The following is a 20,295-nucleotide window of genomic DNA, read 5'->3' on the forward strand; positions in this document are numbered from 1 at the left end:
AATGCTCACCCACCCTTCTCCTAAACTCCCGGATGGTTTTGCCAATATATGTAACACCACAAATGCAGACAGCTCTATAAATGACTCCTCTGGATTTACAGTTGATGAATTCTTTTATGACATATGTCTTTTGTGTTTGAATGTCATAAAAATCCTTACCAGTCTGTATAGATGCGCACGCTACACAAGTACCACACCTATAACAGCCACTGGGTCTATTTGGTAGCCACGTCCCTTTGTTTGGTGTTGTAAGGTGGCTGTACACTAGTCGATCCCCCAATGTTTTGCATTTTCTATACGTAATTTGGGGTTGTGTGCCAACAGCCTCCCTCAAGTCATCATCCATTGTAAGTATGCCCCAATGCTTCCTCAAAATCGCCCTGACAGATGGAGCCCCATTATCGAACGCACAAATCATTCTGATAGCATTGTGATCTTCTCCCCCTCTCTCACGTGGTGTCAGCAGATTGGTTCTGGTCTGTCCTCTAGCATGATGATATGCCTCCCTCAGCACCCAATCCGGGTACCCTCTATCCAGAAACCTAGATCTCAGATCTCTTGCCTTAATTTTAAAGTCTGCATCATCAGAGCAATTCCTTCTTAAACGAAGATATTGGCCCTTGGGGATACCTTTTTTGAGAGAATACGGGTGGTGGCTATCCCATCTCAGTACAGAATTGGTCGAGGTGGGCTTTCTGAAGATGGTAGTATCTAGGCCCTCACCGCCACAAGTTTTAGAAATCATGATGTCCAGAAATGATAGGTTATTCTCCTCCATTTCGAAAGTAAACCTTAAACCTATATGGTTCTGATTAAGTGATGCCATGAATTTGAAGAAAGTCTCTCTGGTACCCTTCCATAGGACAAAAACGTCGTCTATATAACGAACCCACAGGTCGATATAGACGGTAAATTCTTCATTGGCATCAGAGAATACAATGCTATCCTCCCACCAGCCCAGGAACAGGTTGGCGTAGCTGGGCGCACATGGACTGCCCATGGCTGTGCCCCTGAGCTGGTGGAGGATCCGCCCATCAAAGCAAAAGTAGTTGTTATTTAGGACGAAATTAAGGAGGCTTAACACAAATTCGTTATGCGGGGTATGCTGTTGGCCCCTCATCCCCAAAAAATGCCGCACTCCCTGCAAGCCATACACATGTGGGATCGAAGAGTATAATGACTCCACGTCAATACTTATAAGGAATGACCCTGGTTCTAGGGAGATCCCCTCCAGTCTACGCAAAAGATCCATAGTATCCCTGATGTAAGAGGGAAGGGAGGTAACAAATGGTCGCAATATCTGGTCAATGTATGTTCCTGCATTCTGGCAGATGCTCCCTATCCCAGAAACTATGGGTCTACCCTTTAGAGGTTCAATACCCTTATGTACCTTGGGTAAGGCGTAAAATGTAGCCATAACCGGGTGCTGAGGGAGGAGGAAAAGAAATTCTTCTTGACTGATGAGGTTATCTGTTCTGGCTTTTTCTAGGATAACTTTCAAGTTTAAAATGCACCCAGCTGTTGGATTCTGCATTACTTGAGTATACGTGGTCTGATCATTTAGTAGGGCCAGGCACATATTTTTATAGCCATCCACATCCATGACCACCACATTGCCCCCTTTGTCCGAGGGTTTAAAGATAACTGTTTTGTCTGTTTCTAAGTTGTGAAGTGCTGTGATCTGTGCTTTATTCAGATTATGCCTCGAATGTATCTGCGTAAGCTGTTTAATGTCCCGGGTAGCCAGATTCCGAAAGACATCAATAGTCGAAACATCCCCCCCTACCGGTGCCATCCTTTTACTAGGATTCCTCAATTGGGTAAACGGGCCGAAGCCCCTCTCTCTTTGTGGTATAGTGTCCAAGTCTGCCAGTAGTTGAACATCTTGTATCATGTCCGGGGAAATCCCCAAATCAGCTGCCATTTTTTTGTCTTTTTGTTTAAAGAGCTTGTGCCATCTCAGTCTCCTGACAAACAAATGCAGATCTTTGATCATATCAAACACTGCAAAATCAGTGGTGGGTATGAAGGACAGACCCTTGGAAAGGACCGACATTTCTACAGGGTCCAATTCTCTTTTGGACAAATTAATGACCTGTGGTGCTATTCCTTGCTGTAAATGTTGTGGCTCCTCAGTTGATATGGACGATCTAAAAAACCCAACCTAGGGGTTGAGGAATGATATCTGCCTCCCCTTTGGTATCCTCTGTTTTTACCTCTTTGTCGTCCTCTAGATGGGCCGGCCCTACCCTCTGCGTCAGATAGGTCAGTTTCAGTAGATGAAAGCTCAAAATCCCTATCCACTCTCTCTTGTTTTTCACCCACCACCTGATAGATTTTGTTGTCCTTAAAGTCTTGCAGATCCCTAAGGTATTGTTTATGTTTCCTTTCCTTCAAGTTATATTGGAATTTTTCAATGGTATTCTGCAGCTGAGTCTCCTTAATGGTAAAGTCACTCTCTGTACCAAATTTCTTTGTGATCTCAATTTGTTCTTTTAATTTTAAGTTAAATCTCTCCAAATTGACTTTTTCCTCATTAATCAAGATCTGCATGAGTCTAAGAGAACTGGATGTTGCCTCCTTCTCCCATAAGCTCATAAGTTGTGGTGTTCTACAGCGTACTGCTGGTAACATAGAGATACGTAGGCCGCTGGGTACAATATTATTGGCTACATAATTCTCTAAGCTCTGCAGCTCCCACCATGACACTATTTGTTCTTTGTAGACTCTAGTGAGGTCCTTGAAAACCGTACTGTATGTAGGTGTATACTTTTTTTGTGCAAAGGTCTTTTCAGAAAAGATGTCCTTTGCTTCTGTAAGCCATAAATCCGTGTCTGGTCCCTTAGCCAAAAAACCAGCCATACCAAAACTGAAAATATATAATGAAACAGCTGCGGCTAGAAATACCAAAACCGTTGCACTACTCTTAGGGTAAATGACAGAAAAACAGCTTGAAGAGCAAAAACCCACTAGAATAAAACATAACCTTTACTAATAATATTATAAAAAAGTGGACGAAACAATACAACATATACACAAAGTGCTCACGCCGAAAACCGTGCTCATATAAAAATTGGTTTGATCTCACCAATGATGGACGATAGGAACCCACACCGATGTAGGAGGGTCCCAGGGAGAGTCCAATAGTTTTGGGGTAATGAAGGAACGGAGGATTTCTGTCCTATGTAACCCCTGTCGTGCCCCAGCAATGACTCCTGTCCTAACAAGGACAGGCCCAAATAGGCCCCACTATGGACATCCCTCCACCGTATAAGATGTGATATAGCGCCTCCCTACGCGTTTCTTCTCCAGTCTTGAAGATTCATCAGGGGAGTTTCAACGGCCACCAAACAAAGATATATGATTTACAAGTCCATATCGTTAATAGTCCATTAATCGGAGTTATATGCAGTGGCAATATATCCTCCAAATATTGGCAGTCCTGTGTGGTGTCTGCCACAAAAAGTGAGTCAGCAGTGTGTGACGCCAACTTCCCCCCTTTTAAGACAAGGTGCCACTCCCCCAGACTAATGATGTCATAAGCGTACATTCCCACCAATCTGTAACCAAACCAAATGTGAGGTACAGTTACCGTTACAGTTCCGGAGCGCATGCTGTGATCCCCCCATGCCACCACGCTGTCGGCGTCTGGGCTCCGCAAAACCGGAAGTGCCGGCGCCATTTTGGATACGCCACTTCCGGTGCGCCCACAGTGCGGTGCGTTTCAAAGGTGGAACGCATACCTACGGCGCCGAAAGATGATCAGTTGCCCCAGAACCGGAAGTACCGGCGCCATATTGAGATGTGACATTTAAGATACGCCACTTACGGTGCGCCACTATTGCAGTGCGCTCCAGAGGTGGAACGCGTACCTGGGGCGCCGATTGATGACAAATTGTCCCAGACCCGGAAGTGTCGGCGCCATATTAGAAGCGCCGTTTTAAACGAGTGACGCTACACCTACGTTACCATGACGACATGTTGGACGCATAGAACGCGTAACCTGGGCACAGTATAATATCAAAGTGTCATTCCATCAATGTAGCCATGGCAATACCCGTAATACTATCCCCCATATTCATGGATATATGTTAGGCAGATGCAGTCCCACAAAATCCACAACTACCCGCAAACATAGAGATGTACCCATGCTTCGTGGACCGATATTCTACCTATACGTCACACAGGATATGCAGTAGTGTGTATGAGAGGCTAATCAAATGCCGCACACGTGTAAAGCCTAAATATTGTATATAGATGGAGAAATGTGGCCGGAAGTGTCCGCTCACATAATTTAACAAACACATAATACATGATATATATATTTTTTATTGATACACATATACCAAAATATAGTGCTCGCGGGAACAAATAATCGCTGGAAGTGTCCAGACCCAAATATATATCATCGGTACCTGTCATGGGAGGAGGATCCGTATGGCTTAGTGAGGAGGAACAGAAAAAAGTCTTTTGGGGGAGGAGGAAGAATATACACTATTACAGAAAAATGCCATCACAGTTTTTGTGATAGCACACAGGCGCCACTACTATAAAAAGTGTATAAAATATGTCCACTCAAAGCACCAATCTCCCCTCATGCCTGGAAGCTGCGTCCAAAGAGCAATGAGCATAGTACCAGGGAAAAGTATTGAGGGGAGAAGGTACAGAGTAATGACCCTGTACCCCATATTGCAATAGTTTTGTTTAATCACAGCTGGCTTAAAGACAAAGAAATACAGAACACAAACTGGTAACTGACAGAAAGTAAAATTTCAATAGGACAGGGTGAGGTAATATAGGAACCAATCTCAGAAAACCAAGATTACTCAGATACCCCTAGAGGAAACAACCAAAATTGAGCTGGTCATTAAGACCATGAGGGTGGCAAGTATCCAGCCGGAAAATCCACCTTGTTTCCCTCTGCAGTAGGATTTTGTCAAAATCGCCACCCCTTGCTGGTGGAACAACTTTATCAATCCCCATGAAGCTCACAACTTTGGTATCGCCATCATGGCAGGTGTTGACATGTCTAGCAATGGGGGTATCTCTATAATTTCTGATATCCCCCAAATGCTCACCCACCCTTCTCCTAAACTCCCGGATGGTTTTGCCAATATATGTAACACCACAAATGCAGACAGCTCTATAAATGACTCCTCTGGATTTACAGTTGATGAATTCTTTTATGACATATGTCTTTTGTGTTTGAATGTCATAAAAATCCTTACCAGTCTGTATAGATGCGCACGCTACACAAGTACCACACCTATAACAGCCACTGGGTCTATTTGGTAGCCACGTCCCTTTGTTTGGTGTTGTAAGGTGGCTGTACACTAGTCGATCCCCCAATGTTTTGCATTTTCTATACGTAATTTGGGGTTGTGTGCCAACAGCCTCCCTCAAGTCATCATCCATTGTAAGTATGCCCCAATGCTTCCTCAAAATCGCCCTGACAGATGGAGCCCCATTATCGAACGCACAAATCATTCTGATAGCATTGTGATCTTCTCCCCCTCTCTCACGTGGTGTCACATCTCAATATGGCGCCGGTACTTCCGGTTCTGGGGCAACTGATCATCTTTCGGCGCCGTAGGTATGCGTTCCACCTTTGAAACGCACCGCACTGTGGGCGCACCGGAAGTGGCGTATCCAAAATGGCGCCGGCACTTCCGGTTTTGCGGAGCCCAGACGCCGACAGCGTGGTGGCATGGGGGGATCACAGCATGCGCTCCGGAACTGTAACGGTAACTGTACCTCACATTTGGTTTGGTTACAGATTGGTGGGAATGTACGCTTATGACATCATTAGTCTGGGGGAGTGGCACCTTGTCTTAAAAGGGGGGAAGTTGGCGTCACACACTGCTGACTCACTTTTTGTGGCAGACACCACACAGGACTGCCGATATTTGGAGGATATATTGCCACTGCATATAACTCCGATTAATGGACTATTAACGATATGGACTTGTAAATCATATATCTTTGTTTGGTGGCCGTTGAAACTCCCCTGATGAATCTTCAAGACTGGAGAAGAAACGCGTAGGGAGGCGCTATATCACATCTTATACGGTGGAGGGATGTCCATAGTGGGGCCTATTTGGGCCTGTCCTTGTTAGGACAGGAGTCATTGCTGGGGCACGACAGGGATTACATAGGACATAAATCCTCCGTTCCTTCATTACCCCAAAACTATTGGACTCTCCCTGGGACCCTCCTACATCGGTGTGGGTTCCTATCGTCCATCATTGGTGAGATCAAACCAATTTTTATATGAGCACGGTTTTCGGCGTGAGCACTTTGTGTATATGTTGTATTGTTTCGTCCACTTTTTTATAATATTATTAGTAAAGGTTATGTTTTATTCTAGTGGGTTTTTGCTCTTCAAGCTGTTTTTCTGTCATTTACCCTAAGAGTAGTGCAACGGTTTTGGTATTTCTAGCCGCAGCTGTTTCACAATGAAGCTAGTCAGCAACGCTACATCCCTGCCGTCATTCTAAGGCCACCATTTTCCGCACCACCTGCAGTATCTGTGCAGGTTTCTTTGCCAGGCCAAAGCAGTCAGGGTCAGGGAATCACCAGTTTCGTAGTAGGAAACACTGCATCTAGGGCACCGGCGGAAACAATACCGTCTCCAACCGTCTCTCAGTCTGCCATGTCCACCGGCACACCCGCTAGTTCCACGATCTCCAGCTCTCCAGTCCAGCTCACCCTACATGAGACTCTGGTTAGAAAAAGGAAGTACTTATTCTCGCATCCGCGTACACAGGGTTTGAACGCCCACATAGCTAGACTAATCTCGTTAGAGATGATGCCCTACCGGTTAGTTGAAAGTGAAGCTTTCAAAGCCCTGATGGACTACGCTGTACCACGCTACAAGCTACCCAGTCGACACTTCTTTTTGAGAAAAGCCATCCCAGCCCTCCACCAGCATGTTAAAGAGCGCATCGTCCATGCACTCAGGCAATCTGTGAGTACAAAGGTGCACCTGACAACAGATGCATGGACCAGTAGGCATGGCCAGGGACGTTACGTGTCCATCACGGCACACTGGGTGAATGTGGTGGATGCAGGGTCCACAGGGGACATCAATTTCGGGACAGTTCTGCCTAGGCCACGGTCTAGGAAACAGTTGGCTGTAGGTGTTCGCACCCCCTCCTCCTCGTCATTCTGCAGAAGCGAGAGCTCGTCCACAGACCGCAGTCGCCAAACCACTCCATCCGCAGCTGGCACTGTTGCACACCAGTTGTCCCATTATGGGGCAGCTACTGGCAAGCGTCAGCAGGCTGTATTGGCTATGAAGTGTTTGGGCGACAACAGACACACCGCGGAAGTTCTGTCCGAGTTCTTGCAGAGAGAAACGCAGTTGTGGCTGGGCACAGTAGATCTTGAGGCAGGCAAGGTAGTGAGTGATAACGGAAGGAATTTCATGGCTGCCATCTCCCTTTCCCAACTGAAACACATTCCTTGCCTGGCTCACACCTTAAACCTGGTGGTGCAGTGCTTCCTGAAAAGTTATCCGGGGTTATCCGACCTGCTCCTCAAAGTGCGCAGACTTTGCTCACATATCCGCCGTTCGCCCGTACACTCCAGCCGTATGCAGACCTATCAGCGGTCTTTGAACCTTCCCCAGCATCGCCTAATCATAGACGTTGCAACAAGGTGGAACTCAACACTGCACATGCTTCAGAGACTGTGCGAACAGAGGCGGGCTGTTATGTTTTTGTGGGAGGATACACATACATGGGCAGGCAGTAGGATGGCAGACATGGAGTTGTCAGGTGTGCAGTGGTCGAAGATACAAGACGTGTCAAGTCCTTCAGTGTTTTGAGGAATGCACACGGCTGGTTAGTGCAGACAACGCCATAATAAGCATGAGCATCCCCCTAATGCGTCTGCTGATGCAAAGTTTGACGCACATAAAGGAGCAGGCATCTGCAGCCGAGGAAGAGGAAAGCCTTGATGACAGTCAGCCATTGTCTGGCCAGGGCAGTGTACAGGACGAGGTAGCGGGCGAACAGGAGGAGGAGGACGAGGAGGATGATGGGGATGAGTATTTTTTAATGAGGAAGCTTCTCCGGGGCCACTGGAAATTGGTGGCGTGGCAAGGCCGGATTCTGGGTTTCTGAGGGACACAAGTGACGTAGATTTGCCTGAAACTGCCCCTCAACCAAGCACAACCGCAGATTTGACAACTGGAACTTTGGCACACATGGCGGATTATGCCTTACGTATCCTCAAAAGGGACACACTCATTACGAAAATGATGAACGATGACGATTACTGGTTGGCCTGCCTCCTTGATCCTCGCTATAAAGGCAAATTGCAAAATATTATGACACATGACAACTTGGAACTAATATTAGCAACCAAACAATCAACTCTTGTTGACCGTTTGCTTCAGGCATTCCCAGCACACAGCGCCCGTGATCGTTCTCACACGAGCAGCAGGGGGCAGCAGACCAGAAGTGTTAGAGGTGCAGAAATCCGAAGTGGCGTTGGACAGAGGGGTTTTCTGACCAGGTTGTGGAGTGATTTTGCTATGACCGCAGACAGGACAGGTACTGCTGCATCAATTCAAAGTGACAGGAGACAACATTTGTCCAGTATGGTTACTAACTATTTTTCATCCCTTATCGATGTTCTACCTCAACCGTCATTCCCATTTGATTACTGGGCATCCAAATTAGACACCTGGCCAGAATTGGCAGAATATGCATTGCAGGAGCTTGCTTGCCCGGCAGCTAGTGTCCTATCAGAAAGAGTATTCAGTGCTGCAGGTTCAATATTAACCAAAAAAAGGACTCGTCTGGCTACCCAAAATGTTGATGATTTAACCTTCATTAAAATGAACCACAACTGGATTTCGAATTCTTTTGCCCCACCTTGCCCGGCCGACACCTAGCTTTCCTATGAAAAGGTATTGCCTGTGGACTACTCTGAATGACTTTACCAATCTTGTAATTTGCAGCAGCTGATTGTCCAGCATACGACATGTTGACACCTCCCTAAATGGCCAAACTCCCCACACGGGGCCGTGGTATCGTCACTTGGCGCAAGCACCCGTGAGAGTGCTGTTTGTCTGAAGAGGTGGGTGTGCCCGCTTTTGGTCGACGGCACTGCCACTGGGTCCCTCATAGTACAATAAAGTGTCTCTGGCGGTGGTGGTGCGCACCCAACATCAGACACACTGTTGTAACATGAGGGGCCCTGGGCATGTACCGCCGGCCACAAGAGAGTTCCCCCACCCCCAGCTCAAACATTGCTCTACCACTTGCACAATTATCTCTCAGTTCCACCAATGTTTAGTCTATGCGCTGACATCCGTAAATTCCTGCCACTGACAATACCATTGTGTTGACATGTATGATGGTACTTAACATAGTCAGGGGCAGTGTCCTATATTTACCCAAGTAAATACTTTGTGCCAAATTACTAGGTCTGAAACTACGCAGAGGAGCCCACCCCTGTACCTAATGATTGCAACCTTTTGTGTTTTCGTTTTGTTGTAATGCGAGACATTAACATGTATTTATTGTTTGGGACTACTAACTGGCAGACACTCATTATAATCGGCCGCCGCTGACAACACCAATGGTGCCTGTGTACCCCTGCAAGAGAATTCAAAGTGCCTACAGCCCAATTTTATTATGTTAGGCCTTCGAAGCCTGTCTGCGGTCCCTCCTTACACTAAGCCTCCACTGACCTGTCTACTGCTGCCCGTGTACCCCTGGAACCAATTATAAAGTGCCTACAGCCCAATTTTATTATGTTAGGCCTTCGAAACCTGTCTGAGGTCCCTCCTTCCACTAGGCCTCCACTGACCTGTCTACTGCTGCCCGTGTTACCCTGGAACCAATTTTAAAGTGCCTACAGCCCAATTTTATTATGTTAGGCCTTCGAAGCCTGTCTGCGGTCCCTCCTTCCACTAGTCCTCCACTCACCAGTCTACTGCTACCCGTGTACCCCTGGAACCAATTATAAAGTGCCTACAGCCCAATTTTATTATGTTAGGCCTTCGAAGCCTGTCTGCGGTCCCTCCTTCCACTAGGCCTCCACTGACCTGTCTACTGCTGCCCGTGTTCCCCTGGAACCAATTTTAAAGTGCCTACAGCCCAATTTTATTATGTTAGGCCTTCGAAGCCTGTCTGCGGTCCCTCCTTCCAATAGTTCTCCACTGACCAGACCAATGCTGGCCGTGTACCCCTGGAACCCAGCTGAAAGTGCATGGAGCCTCCTTTTTTTCTTTGTTTTATATTTAGAAAGCCCAGATGAACTACGCTGTACCACGGTTCAAGCTACCCAGTCGACATTTCTTTTGCGAGAAAAGCCATCCCAGCCCTCCACCGGCATGAAAAAGTCTGCATTGTCATAGCACTCAGGCAATCAAACAGTAGAAAGGTGTACCTGACAAGAGACGCATGGACCAGTAGGCATGTCCACAAAAAGTTACGTGTCCATTACGGCGCACTGGGTTAATGTGTTGGATGCATGGTCCACAGGGGGCAGCCTACAAAGTCTGTCTGCAGTCCCTAATTCAAATTGTCCTCCGCTGACCACACCACTGCTGCCCATGTACCCCTGGAACCAATTTTAAAGTGCCTACAGCCTAATTTTGTTATGTTAAGGCTACTACGCCTGTCTGCGGTCCTTCCTTCCAATACTCCTCCACTGACCACACCACTGATGCCCGTGGACCCCTGGAACCTATTTTTAATTGCATAGAGCATCCTTTTTTTAATAGTAGGCGTACAAAGTCTGTCTGCGGTCCACTATTGAAATTGTCCTCCACTGACCAGAGCAATGCTGCCTGTGTACCCCTGTAACCTTTTTTAAACTGCATTGAGCCACATTTTTGGTTTAAGGCCTACTACCTGTGTCTGTCTGCGCCACTCAATACAGCTGTCCTCCTTTGAAAAAAGCAGAGCGTCAATAGTCTTGTTTTCAGCCTGTAGGAATTTGAAAACTGCATTGGGGCTACTACTTTGGTAGGGCCTACTAACGGTGTCTGCCGCTCCAAGGTGTTCCCCAGGTTTCCTCGCCATTGCTTCGATCTTCTGACTCTCGTTTAGTAGTTCTTGAAAACTACACTGCATTAGGCCTACAAATTGGGTATGGGGTGTAGAGACGGTGTGTTCCACTCCAAGGTGTTCCCTAGGTTTCGTCTACATTGCTTCGGTCTTCCGACTCTCATTTAGTAGTTGTTGAAAACTACACTGCATTAGGCCTGCACATTGGGTATGGGGTGTAGAGACGGTGTGCTCCACTCCAAGGTGTTCCCCAGGTTTCCTCTCCATTGCTTCGGTCTTCCGACTCTCGTTTAGTAGTTGTTGAAAACTACACTGCATTAGGCCTACAAATTGCGTATGGGGTGTAGAGACGGTGTGTTCCACTCCAAGGTGTTCCCCAGGTTTCGTCTACATTGCTTCGGTCTTCCGACTCTCGTTTAGTAGTTGTTGAAAACTGCACTGCATTAGGCCTACAAATTGGGTATGGGGTGTAGAGACGGTGTGTTCCACTCCAAGGTGTTCCCCAGGTTTCGTCTACATTGCTCCGGTCTTCCGACTCTCGTATAGTAGTTGTTGAAAACTACACTGCATTAGGCCTGCACATTGGGTATGGGGTGTAGAGACGGTGTGTTCCACTAAAAGGTGTTCCCCAGGTTTCGTCCACATTGCCTCGATCTTCCGACTCCCATTTAGTAGTTGTTGAAAACTACACTGCATTAGGCCTGCACATTGGGTATGGGGTGTAGAGACTGTGTGTTCCACTCCAAGGTGTTCCCCAGGTTTCGTCTACAGTGCTTCGGTCTTCCAACTCTCGTTTAGTAGTTGTTGAAAACAACACTGCATTCGGCCTACAAGTTGGGTCTGGGGTGTAGAGACGGTGTCTTCCGCTCCAAGGTGTTCCCCAGGTTGCCTCTCCATTGCTTCAAACTTAAAGCTCTTGTTTAGTAGTTGTTGAAAACAACACACACTGCATTCGGCCTACAAGTTGGGTCTGGGTTGTAGAGACGGTGTCTTCCGCTCCAAGGTGTTCTCCAGGTTTCCTCTCCATTGCTTCAATCTTAAAGCTCTTGTTTAGTAGTTGTTGAAAACAACACTGCATTCGGCCTACAAGTTGGGTCTGGGGTGTAGAGACGGTGTCTTCCGCTCCAAGGTGTTCCCCAGGTTGCCTCTCCATTGCTTCAATCTTAAAACACTTCTTAAGTAGTTGTTGAAAACAACACTGCATTCGGCCTACAAGTTGGGTCTGGGGTGTAGAGACGGTGTCTTCCACTCCAAGGTGTTCCCCAGGTTTCCTCTCCATTGCTTCGATCTTCTGGCTCTCGTTTAGTAGTTGTTGAAAACAACACTGCATTAGGCCTACTAGTTGGGTTGGGGCCTTCTATCTGTGTCTGCCGCTCCTTGCTGTTCTCCTACATTGAACAAAGCTGTGCCGCCGGTTTACTACTGTTGCCAATTTTTGAACTGCATTTAGAATACTTACTGATTTGGGCCTACTCTCTGTGTCAGCCTCTCATTCCAGTTGTCCTCCACTGAACAAAACAATGCCCCCTGGTAAGTCCTGTTACCAATTTTGAACTGCATTTAGCCCACTTTATTCTTTGGGCCCATATCTGTTTCCCCCTCATCCTGCCCATTGCCCAGCCAGTGATAGATGAGTCTGCTGGTACATTGACCCATAATGCAACATTCCCCGTGCACGCTACACTGCAAGATTGTGACCCTGCTGAAAGTCAGGTCCCCCTTCCCGCATACCATACCACCTTACACGGGGACAAAGAGGAAGGTGCAGATGAAGGTGCAGGTTCCTTCATCAGGTGGGGGGAGGAATACTCGTTGGCGACGTCACTGGCACAGAGCCCCTCATAGTACGCAAAAGTGTTGCTGCCGGTGGGAGGCGCCCCCGCCGTGCAAACACACCGCTGTACTTTGAGGGGCCCTGTGCCAGTGCCAATGCCAACGAGTGGGCCCCCCCCCTGCTTGCTCAGGATCACAGCACTTGCAAAGTTGAAATACTTACCTCTCCCTGCTCCACTGCCGTGACGTGGTCCAGATTTACTGGGCACACTAATTACTTGAACCAGCCCTACCCCCCACAACTTTAGCCAAACGACCCCCAATTTCAAATGCCTTCCAATTATTATAAGGTAAATTGCGATTGACAAGCTTCAGTAGGAAGAATGGATGTTTTTGCCAATACAATGGGCTCTGTACATGTTTTCCTGGCCTCTACTCACTGCCTACTATGCTCCCCCATTGACTTGCATTGGGTTTCGTGTTCCGGTCGATCCCCGACTTTTCGCGATAATTGGCCGATTCCACTCGACTCGACTTTTGAGATAGTCGGGTTTCGCGAAACACGGCTCGACTCAAAAAAGGTCAAGGTCGCTCAACTCTAATTATGAATACAAAATACATAGTGAACATCTATAAACGAACAAATGTTTTTTCAGCCCCATACCTTAGATGATTATTTAAGGTTGTTAATGCATTGCACAGCTTTTTTACACAGATTTAGAAATTAATTTAAATCCAGGCTTGTTTTAATACTTTGCAGAATGAGAGCTGCTTCCCAGTTTTAGTCATCTATTGCTTATGATAAATCCTGGCTATAATTGTTGGTGATGGAAACATAAATAAATAGTTGTGTGTTTGGGCAGCACTATCTGTCATACTGTATATATATAGCTTTTAGCCTTTACTGTATAGATGACAAGATTACTGTAGACGTGCTGCAGAATATGTTGGTGCTACAAGAATAAAGGGTATTGGAAGACATAACAGACCATGCTTACATTTGTACATTTGAGACAGATCCTTTATGCTTTCTTCAAACAATGGAATTGCTTAGTCTGCAACTCTAGAAATGCTGGTTGTAAGTGAACATTAGATTCCCTTTGAATGGTGTTATTCAATCCAGGAGATGTAAGAGATCTATTCTCCTGTAGGAAATGCCTAAATGCTTTTTTAACTAAAATTAAATTGCCCTGAACTGTAATGTGTGAACACATCTATCTACCATATAGGGTTTCTAGGAAATTGATTTGTTGCACTCCATGTCATCAGCCCTTTAACAATCTTATAAGTACTATAATTACGCCTGGATTTTTGCAGGTTGCAGCAGGTTTCATCCCTAGAATGTGCCTATAACTATCTCAATCTTCCTTCCTTCATTCTTTTGACAAGGTTTGCCATCACTGAAGCAGAGGATCAAGCTTTTCTATAGTCTTATTGGACAGTTTGTCATAATAATTTGGGGACAATACCAGTGAAGGCTGGCGTTTTCTGCATGCATCATACTAATCCATAGGAACTACATGTGTATGAGGCAGTGCAAACATTTTTATTAAGTATATAAACCTTAACATTATGAAAAATAGTGTCTGGATTTGTAATATAAAAAAGGCTAGATTTGGCGTGAGAACATTTCATATGTTGTGTTAAAATGTCTCTTCCATTTGCAAATCTCTAAAATTCTGAGGATGATGTCCCTTCCCAGCCGTGCTCTATCCCATTTACCGTAAAGAGAATCTGTTGTTTTAGAGTAGTCCTGTGACTCCTGGAGGCCTCCTAATTCCTCTTTTCAGAGGTTTCACTGAGGAGTAAAGCCTATGCGAAGCAAATTTGCAGCTGCCCTACATTCTCACCTGTGCTCCATGATATAAGCCCCTAAAACCTTTTAACACAGTATGCAAAAACTGGCATTTTTTTTTAAAGGCATTTTTACTATTGAGCATTGTTTGCAAAAACTATTAACTTTATGTTGAAATTTAGCATATATGTTTATGTGCTTCATTGCTACTTTCCTACGTTGAATTCAGTGTTGGAAATTATCATAAATGGTTATAAAATGATTATAATAACACCACATCTAAAGCATTGTGAAAAACACTGAACAAGGCAAACAAAACAACAAAGAAATTCACTTCAACATACAGACTAATGGCCCATTATCAAGAGATTTTAGGGACTTAGTACCTGAGGCACACCTTTAAACCACAAATGTGGGGATAAGACTATTGTAATACAAGCATAATCTAACCATGTGATGAATAAGTAACAATAATGTGCACCACTCTCTAAGGGCAGTCTCACACGTCCAGATAATTCCGGTACCGGAAAAAATCGGTACCGGAATTATCCGTGTCCGTGTGCCTCTACGTTTTTGTGGCACATCAGTGTGGCACACGAGCGGCACACGTGTGCTGCCTGTGTGCCCACTGGGTACCACACGTACCAGCATCTGGTGCTGAAGCCGCGATTCATATCTTCCCTGCAGCAGCGTTTGCTGCAGGAAAGATATGAATAATAGTGTTTAAAATAAAGGTCTATGTTCCCCCCGCCCTCCCACCCCCTGTGCGCCCCACCACCCCCTGCGTGCCTTCCCCCGCTGTTCTGAAAATACTCACCCGGCTCCCTCGTTTGCTGTCGCTTCTTCCTGTTCTGGCCGCATCTTCTCCTGTATGCGGTCACGTGGGGCCGCCGATTACAGTCATGAATATGCGGCTCCACCCCTATGGGAGGTGGAGCCGCATATTCATTAATGTAAATGAGCGGCCCCACGACAGCGACAGCAAACGAGGGAGCCGGGTGAGTATTTTCAGAACAGCGGGGGGGCGCACAGGGGGTGGGAGGGCGGGGGGCACATAGATCTTTATTTTAAACACACTTATTCATATCTTCTCTACAGCAAACGCTGCTGCAGGGAAGATATGAATCGCGGCTTCAGCACCAGTGGGGGGGACAGAGCTTAATGTAGCGCTGTCTCCTGCACGGCACACGGACTGCACACGGACAACGTCCGTGTGCGGTACGTGCTTTACACGGACCCATTGACTTTAATGGGTCCGTGTAATACGTGCGCTCCCACGAACACTGACATGTCTCCGTGTTTGGCACATGGAGACACAGTCCGCAAAAAATCAATGACATCTGAACAGATGCATTGATTTTTATGTGTCTACGTGTGTCAGTGGCTCCGGTACATGAGGAAACTGTCACCTCACTTACCGGAGCCACTGACGTGTGAAACCAGCCTAAAGCACAGTTACAAACAAGAAAGAACCAAGTTGGTGAAAGGGAGCATGTCATGTTAAAAATGGAATCTCATCTTCAGGCAGAGTGTTCTACGGCAGGAGGAGATGATCAGATTGAGATACATATTTAGGGAAAAATGTAAGTAAAACTTATTTTTTAATGTAAGTAAAGCTTTTTTATTAATTGAAATTCTAGGTGTTTTATTTATATGAGTCCAGTGGGCAGTCCTTCTCAGTGATTGACAGTCTTCCCTGTATGTGCATGCAGAGATAGCTGTCAATCACTGAGTAGGACCGCCCTTTGGTCTTATATAAATGCAAACACCAAGGATATCAATGAATAAGATGAAAGGTTTATTTAACCTTTTAAAACAATGTACATCAATCTTGACAGCTCCTCCTGCTCAATAATACTCTGCCTGTAGATCAGACACCAGTTTTAACATGACAGTTTCCATTTAAAAAAAAAAATAGGGAAATCTTTGTGGCATCAGAGGCTCAGTGCAGGAGGCCTGCTATACATGGGTACTTTATACCTTTTTAATGACTATTTATTTGCCTTGTCAGTACAAAGCAGAATGTTTGAACACTTATAAATCCTTGAGAGATTGAAGCTGTCACTGTCATGAATGTAAAGTATAATGGCATGTTGAATGCAGTTGGCTGCCCATGAACTCCAGAAAATGTGAAAGTGTTCCATTTGTGGTAAAGTGAATTCAGCTTTCTGTAGTTCTCTTATTAGTGTTTCAAATCTGTCCCGGCTCCAGCACCAAGCCTTGCTGCCTTCCACTATGACCCGCTCACTCTACACTCATCCACATCAAGTTACTCCGATTACAAGGCAAAACACCTCTGGCATCATCACCATAGGCATTTAAAGGCTGACGCAGGCAGTTTTCAGCTGCCACCTTTTTCTCGGGAGTTGCTTTCTTCTCCATACCCTGCTATCCAAAATCGGACTGCATGCACAACGTAACAAGTTCCCTTTACGCTACTTGTTAACAATGTGCACATTATTAATCCCGTCTAAGGCTGGGTTCACACTGCGTTAGTGTGACCCGTTTAACGGACTACGTGTAACGTAGTCTGTTAACGCCGCCATTACTTTCAATGGCGAACGCATCGCTAGCGCACGCCGACAATGGGCGTGCGCTAGCGATGTGCCGTCATTGAGTGACGGACCCGAGACGTGGGCTGCAGCGTTTCCGGGTCCGTCACTGCTAGCGTAGATGGAGCTAGCAGATGCTCCATCTGCGCTAGCGCAGTGCCAAAGTCAGCACTTGCGTTAGTGCAGTCCGTTTAACGGATGTGTTGAACGGCCTGCACAACGCAAGTGTGAACCTAGCCTAACACAGCTTTTATTTTGCATCTAGGGAATTCATTTTGAAATTAATTTACTATTTATGTGTGATGTTAAATATCATTCAACTCATTAAGCGCTCATTTCAAAGAGATCCTTTACTAAGTCCTGGAGGTAGTCAGTGCGATTTATTAACTGCTTTACATTGCAGATACTGGTTTATTTTAAGGCAATATTGACATATAGAATTTTTAAGAACCTTATTTTCCTTAGGATTAATTATCCCTATTATTAAAAGCCCTGTAACTCCCGACTTGTTAAAATTATTAAGAAGGCATATATGTGCTTTCAAATAAGGCTAGGGTCACACTGCGTTATGGCGGTACGTTTAACGGACTACATTACACCGTGGCATTTATGCGGTGTAACGTAGTCCATTAACGCCGCCATTACTGTCTATGGCGAACGCATCGCTAGCGATGTGCCATCATTTGAGTGACGGACCGCGAACGCTGCTTGCAGCGTTCGCGGTCCATTCCTCGCTAGCGCAGATCGGGGATCTGCGCTAGCGGGATTGGCTAACGCGATCCCTTTTGGGACATTGCGTTAGCGCAGTCCGTAGCACTATGCACTAAACGAACTGCCCTAATGCAATGTGACCCTAGCCTAACTGATGTTATCTTCAGCTTCACAATTCAGCTCTGACTTGTTTTTGTTACAGATTTAGAAGATAAGATTGATGATCTGAACAAAGCAAATGAAGAAAAAGCCAATGAGCTACTACAACTGGAGAAGAAAGCCATAGAACTTCGGGACTACATACTTCACGAAGAAAATAAGCAAGCTAACTGCAGAGACTAGTCATTGCCTAATTGATTACTAAATGATGTTACTTTATATGACTGAAAGACTTCTTACAAATAAAGTTGCTTTACATTCAATATATACAATATTTATTTTGCCTAGATAATTGCTTTATCATGGCCAATGACCTCTAAAGGGGTTTTCCAATGAACAAACTACATTTCAATTAATAAATATTGGAATAATAATTTCCACAATTGGATGTGTAAAAAAAAATGTTCCTGTGCTGAGATAATCTTATAAATGTGCCCCTGCTGTGTACTGAGTAATGGCTGTGTTTGACTGTACAGGAACACGGTCTGATCATACCACAGCTCCTGGGCAGGGGAGAAGTAAAAGAGTATACAGACAGAACAGTAGGGGATTGCAGTAACTGCTTTCTGTGGAGTAAAGCATATCCCTGCCTATTTAAAAACAAAAAGCAAAAGACTTGCCACATAGAAAGCAACAGCTGCCATACCATGCTGTCCTGTTTGTATACTCTCTTCTGCTTCCTCCCCTACCCAGCATCTGGCTGAATCCTATCAATAAGAAAAACATCTGAGATTCTAGTTGATACATGTAAGTCCCATATTTGCAGTCACTTGACAATCAATAACAAGTGGACAAGTAGAGCTGAATCCTAACTGTGTATATATTCCACAATGCTACGATCTGGCAAGCTGCAGAGCATGACAAATTCCCAGTGATAGACAACCACTTTAAAACTCTTTAAAAATGTAAATGTTTAATTATAGTATTACATAAATAATGTAACAGGAAATGTCAAGGAAAAAGGAAAGAGTAGAATTTTAAAATATATATTTTTTATAAATTGTCATATTTAACACATGTATATGACATGTAGGGATTGTACTCGCTCAGGTGCGGCGGATGGCACTCTGGTGGCACGTTTCATTTAAAGTTCACAGGTTTATTGCTCCATAAACCACATAGCAACAGGAACAACAGGTAAACAGTCTTACTTCAGACAGTTGAATCCTCAATGTCCATATTAGAGCTCCGCTCTCTCTCAGACCTGTAGGCATACAGGCTGTGCCATGTCCAGCACGTAGGCTCTCCAGCCTAAATATGATCTCTGTGTGCTGTTCAGGATGTCTGTCCCCACTTGGAACCGTCCAACACACAGGCCACTCTGCAGTGTCCAGCCAGGACACATGGAAGTCTGTCCACTCTTGCAGACTCCCAAACACACTCACCACATGGGCTACACACACCTCTTTACATAAGTGTAACCACACCCAGATACCTGTCACATGGCCAGTCAGGTGAGTGTGACATCACCACAGGTCCTTCAACACAAAACCATCTTAGGTATTCAAACACGCCTCTTAGGGTGGGTTTGTAGGTGACTGAAACCACCCATCTCTCCAATCACCTGGAAGCCTTCCCAATGTAAACAAATCCCTCAGCAGTAGATCTGCTTGAGCAAAACATACCCAGGCTTCCATCACAGGGCCACCCACCTCTGCGATACATACCGTCCATTAATCACATGACCTTTAGCCACGCTACAGACATTAATAACAGATTCATATTTATATAGCCAGATATTAAAACCCTTCACTACCTTGTGATTTTCTGTTTTTGCGTTTTCGTTTTTTGCTTCCCATCTTCCCAGTGCCATAACGTTTTTATTTTTTTGTCTATATGGCCATATAAGGGCTTATTTTTTTGTGCAGACGTTTTTATTTATAACATTTTGGGTGTAGATACAATGTTTTGATCCCATTATTGCATTTTATTGCAATGTTGCACCGACCCCAAAAAAATGTATTTCTGGCATTTTGGTATTTTTCTCATTGCGCCTTTTACTGATCAAATTAATTTACTTTATATTTTTTTAGCTCGGATGTTTCTGAATGCAGAATTACCAAATACACGTATTTTTTATTTTTTTTGTGTTTTATTCTGAAAGGGCCAAAAGGGAGGTGATTTGAACTTTTATGTTTTTAAATAATTTTTAAACAATATGTTATGTTTTACTTGCTTCAGTAGTCCCCTTAAGGCTATTTTCACACATCCGTCCCGTGCCGTCATATCCAGCAGGGGGCGCATCACAGCGAATGAAGGTAACTACAGGTCATTGACC

General features: G+C 45.2%; 1 protein-coding gene across 1 annotated transcript in view; it reads left to right on the plus strand.

The window, feature by feature from the left end:
• LOC138674514 (laminin subunit beta-4-like) overlaps positions 1-18,280 on the plus strand; it is a 341,174-nt gene extending 322,894 nt beyond the window's left edge. The window contains exon 42 of the mRNA XM_069762342.1: positions 18,061-18,280. Within this exon, the coding sequence (XP_069618443.1) occupies positions 18,061-18,200 (140 nt within the window). The 3' untranslated portion in view covers positions 18,201-18,280. The remainder of the gene's footprint in view (positions 1-18,060) is intronic.
• Positions 18,281-20,295: the final 2,015 nt, after the last annotated feature.

This window comes from Ranitomeya imitator, chromosome 4 (assembly GCF_032444005.1).
Source record: "Ranitomeya imitator isolate aRanImi1 chromosome 4, aRanImi1.pri, whole genome shotgun sequence".
Lineage (NCBI taxonomy): Eukaryota > Metazoa > Chordata > Amphibia > Anura > Dendrobatidae > Ranitomeya > Ranitomeya imitator.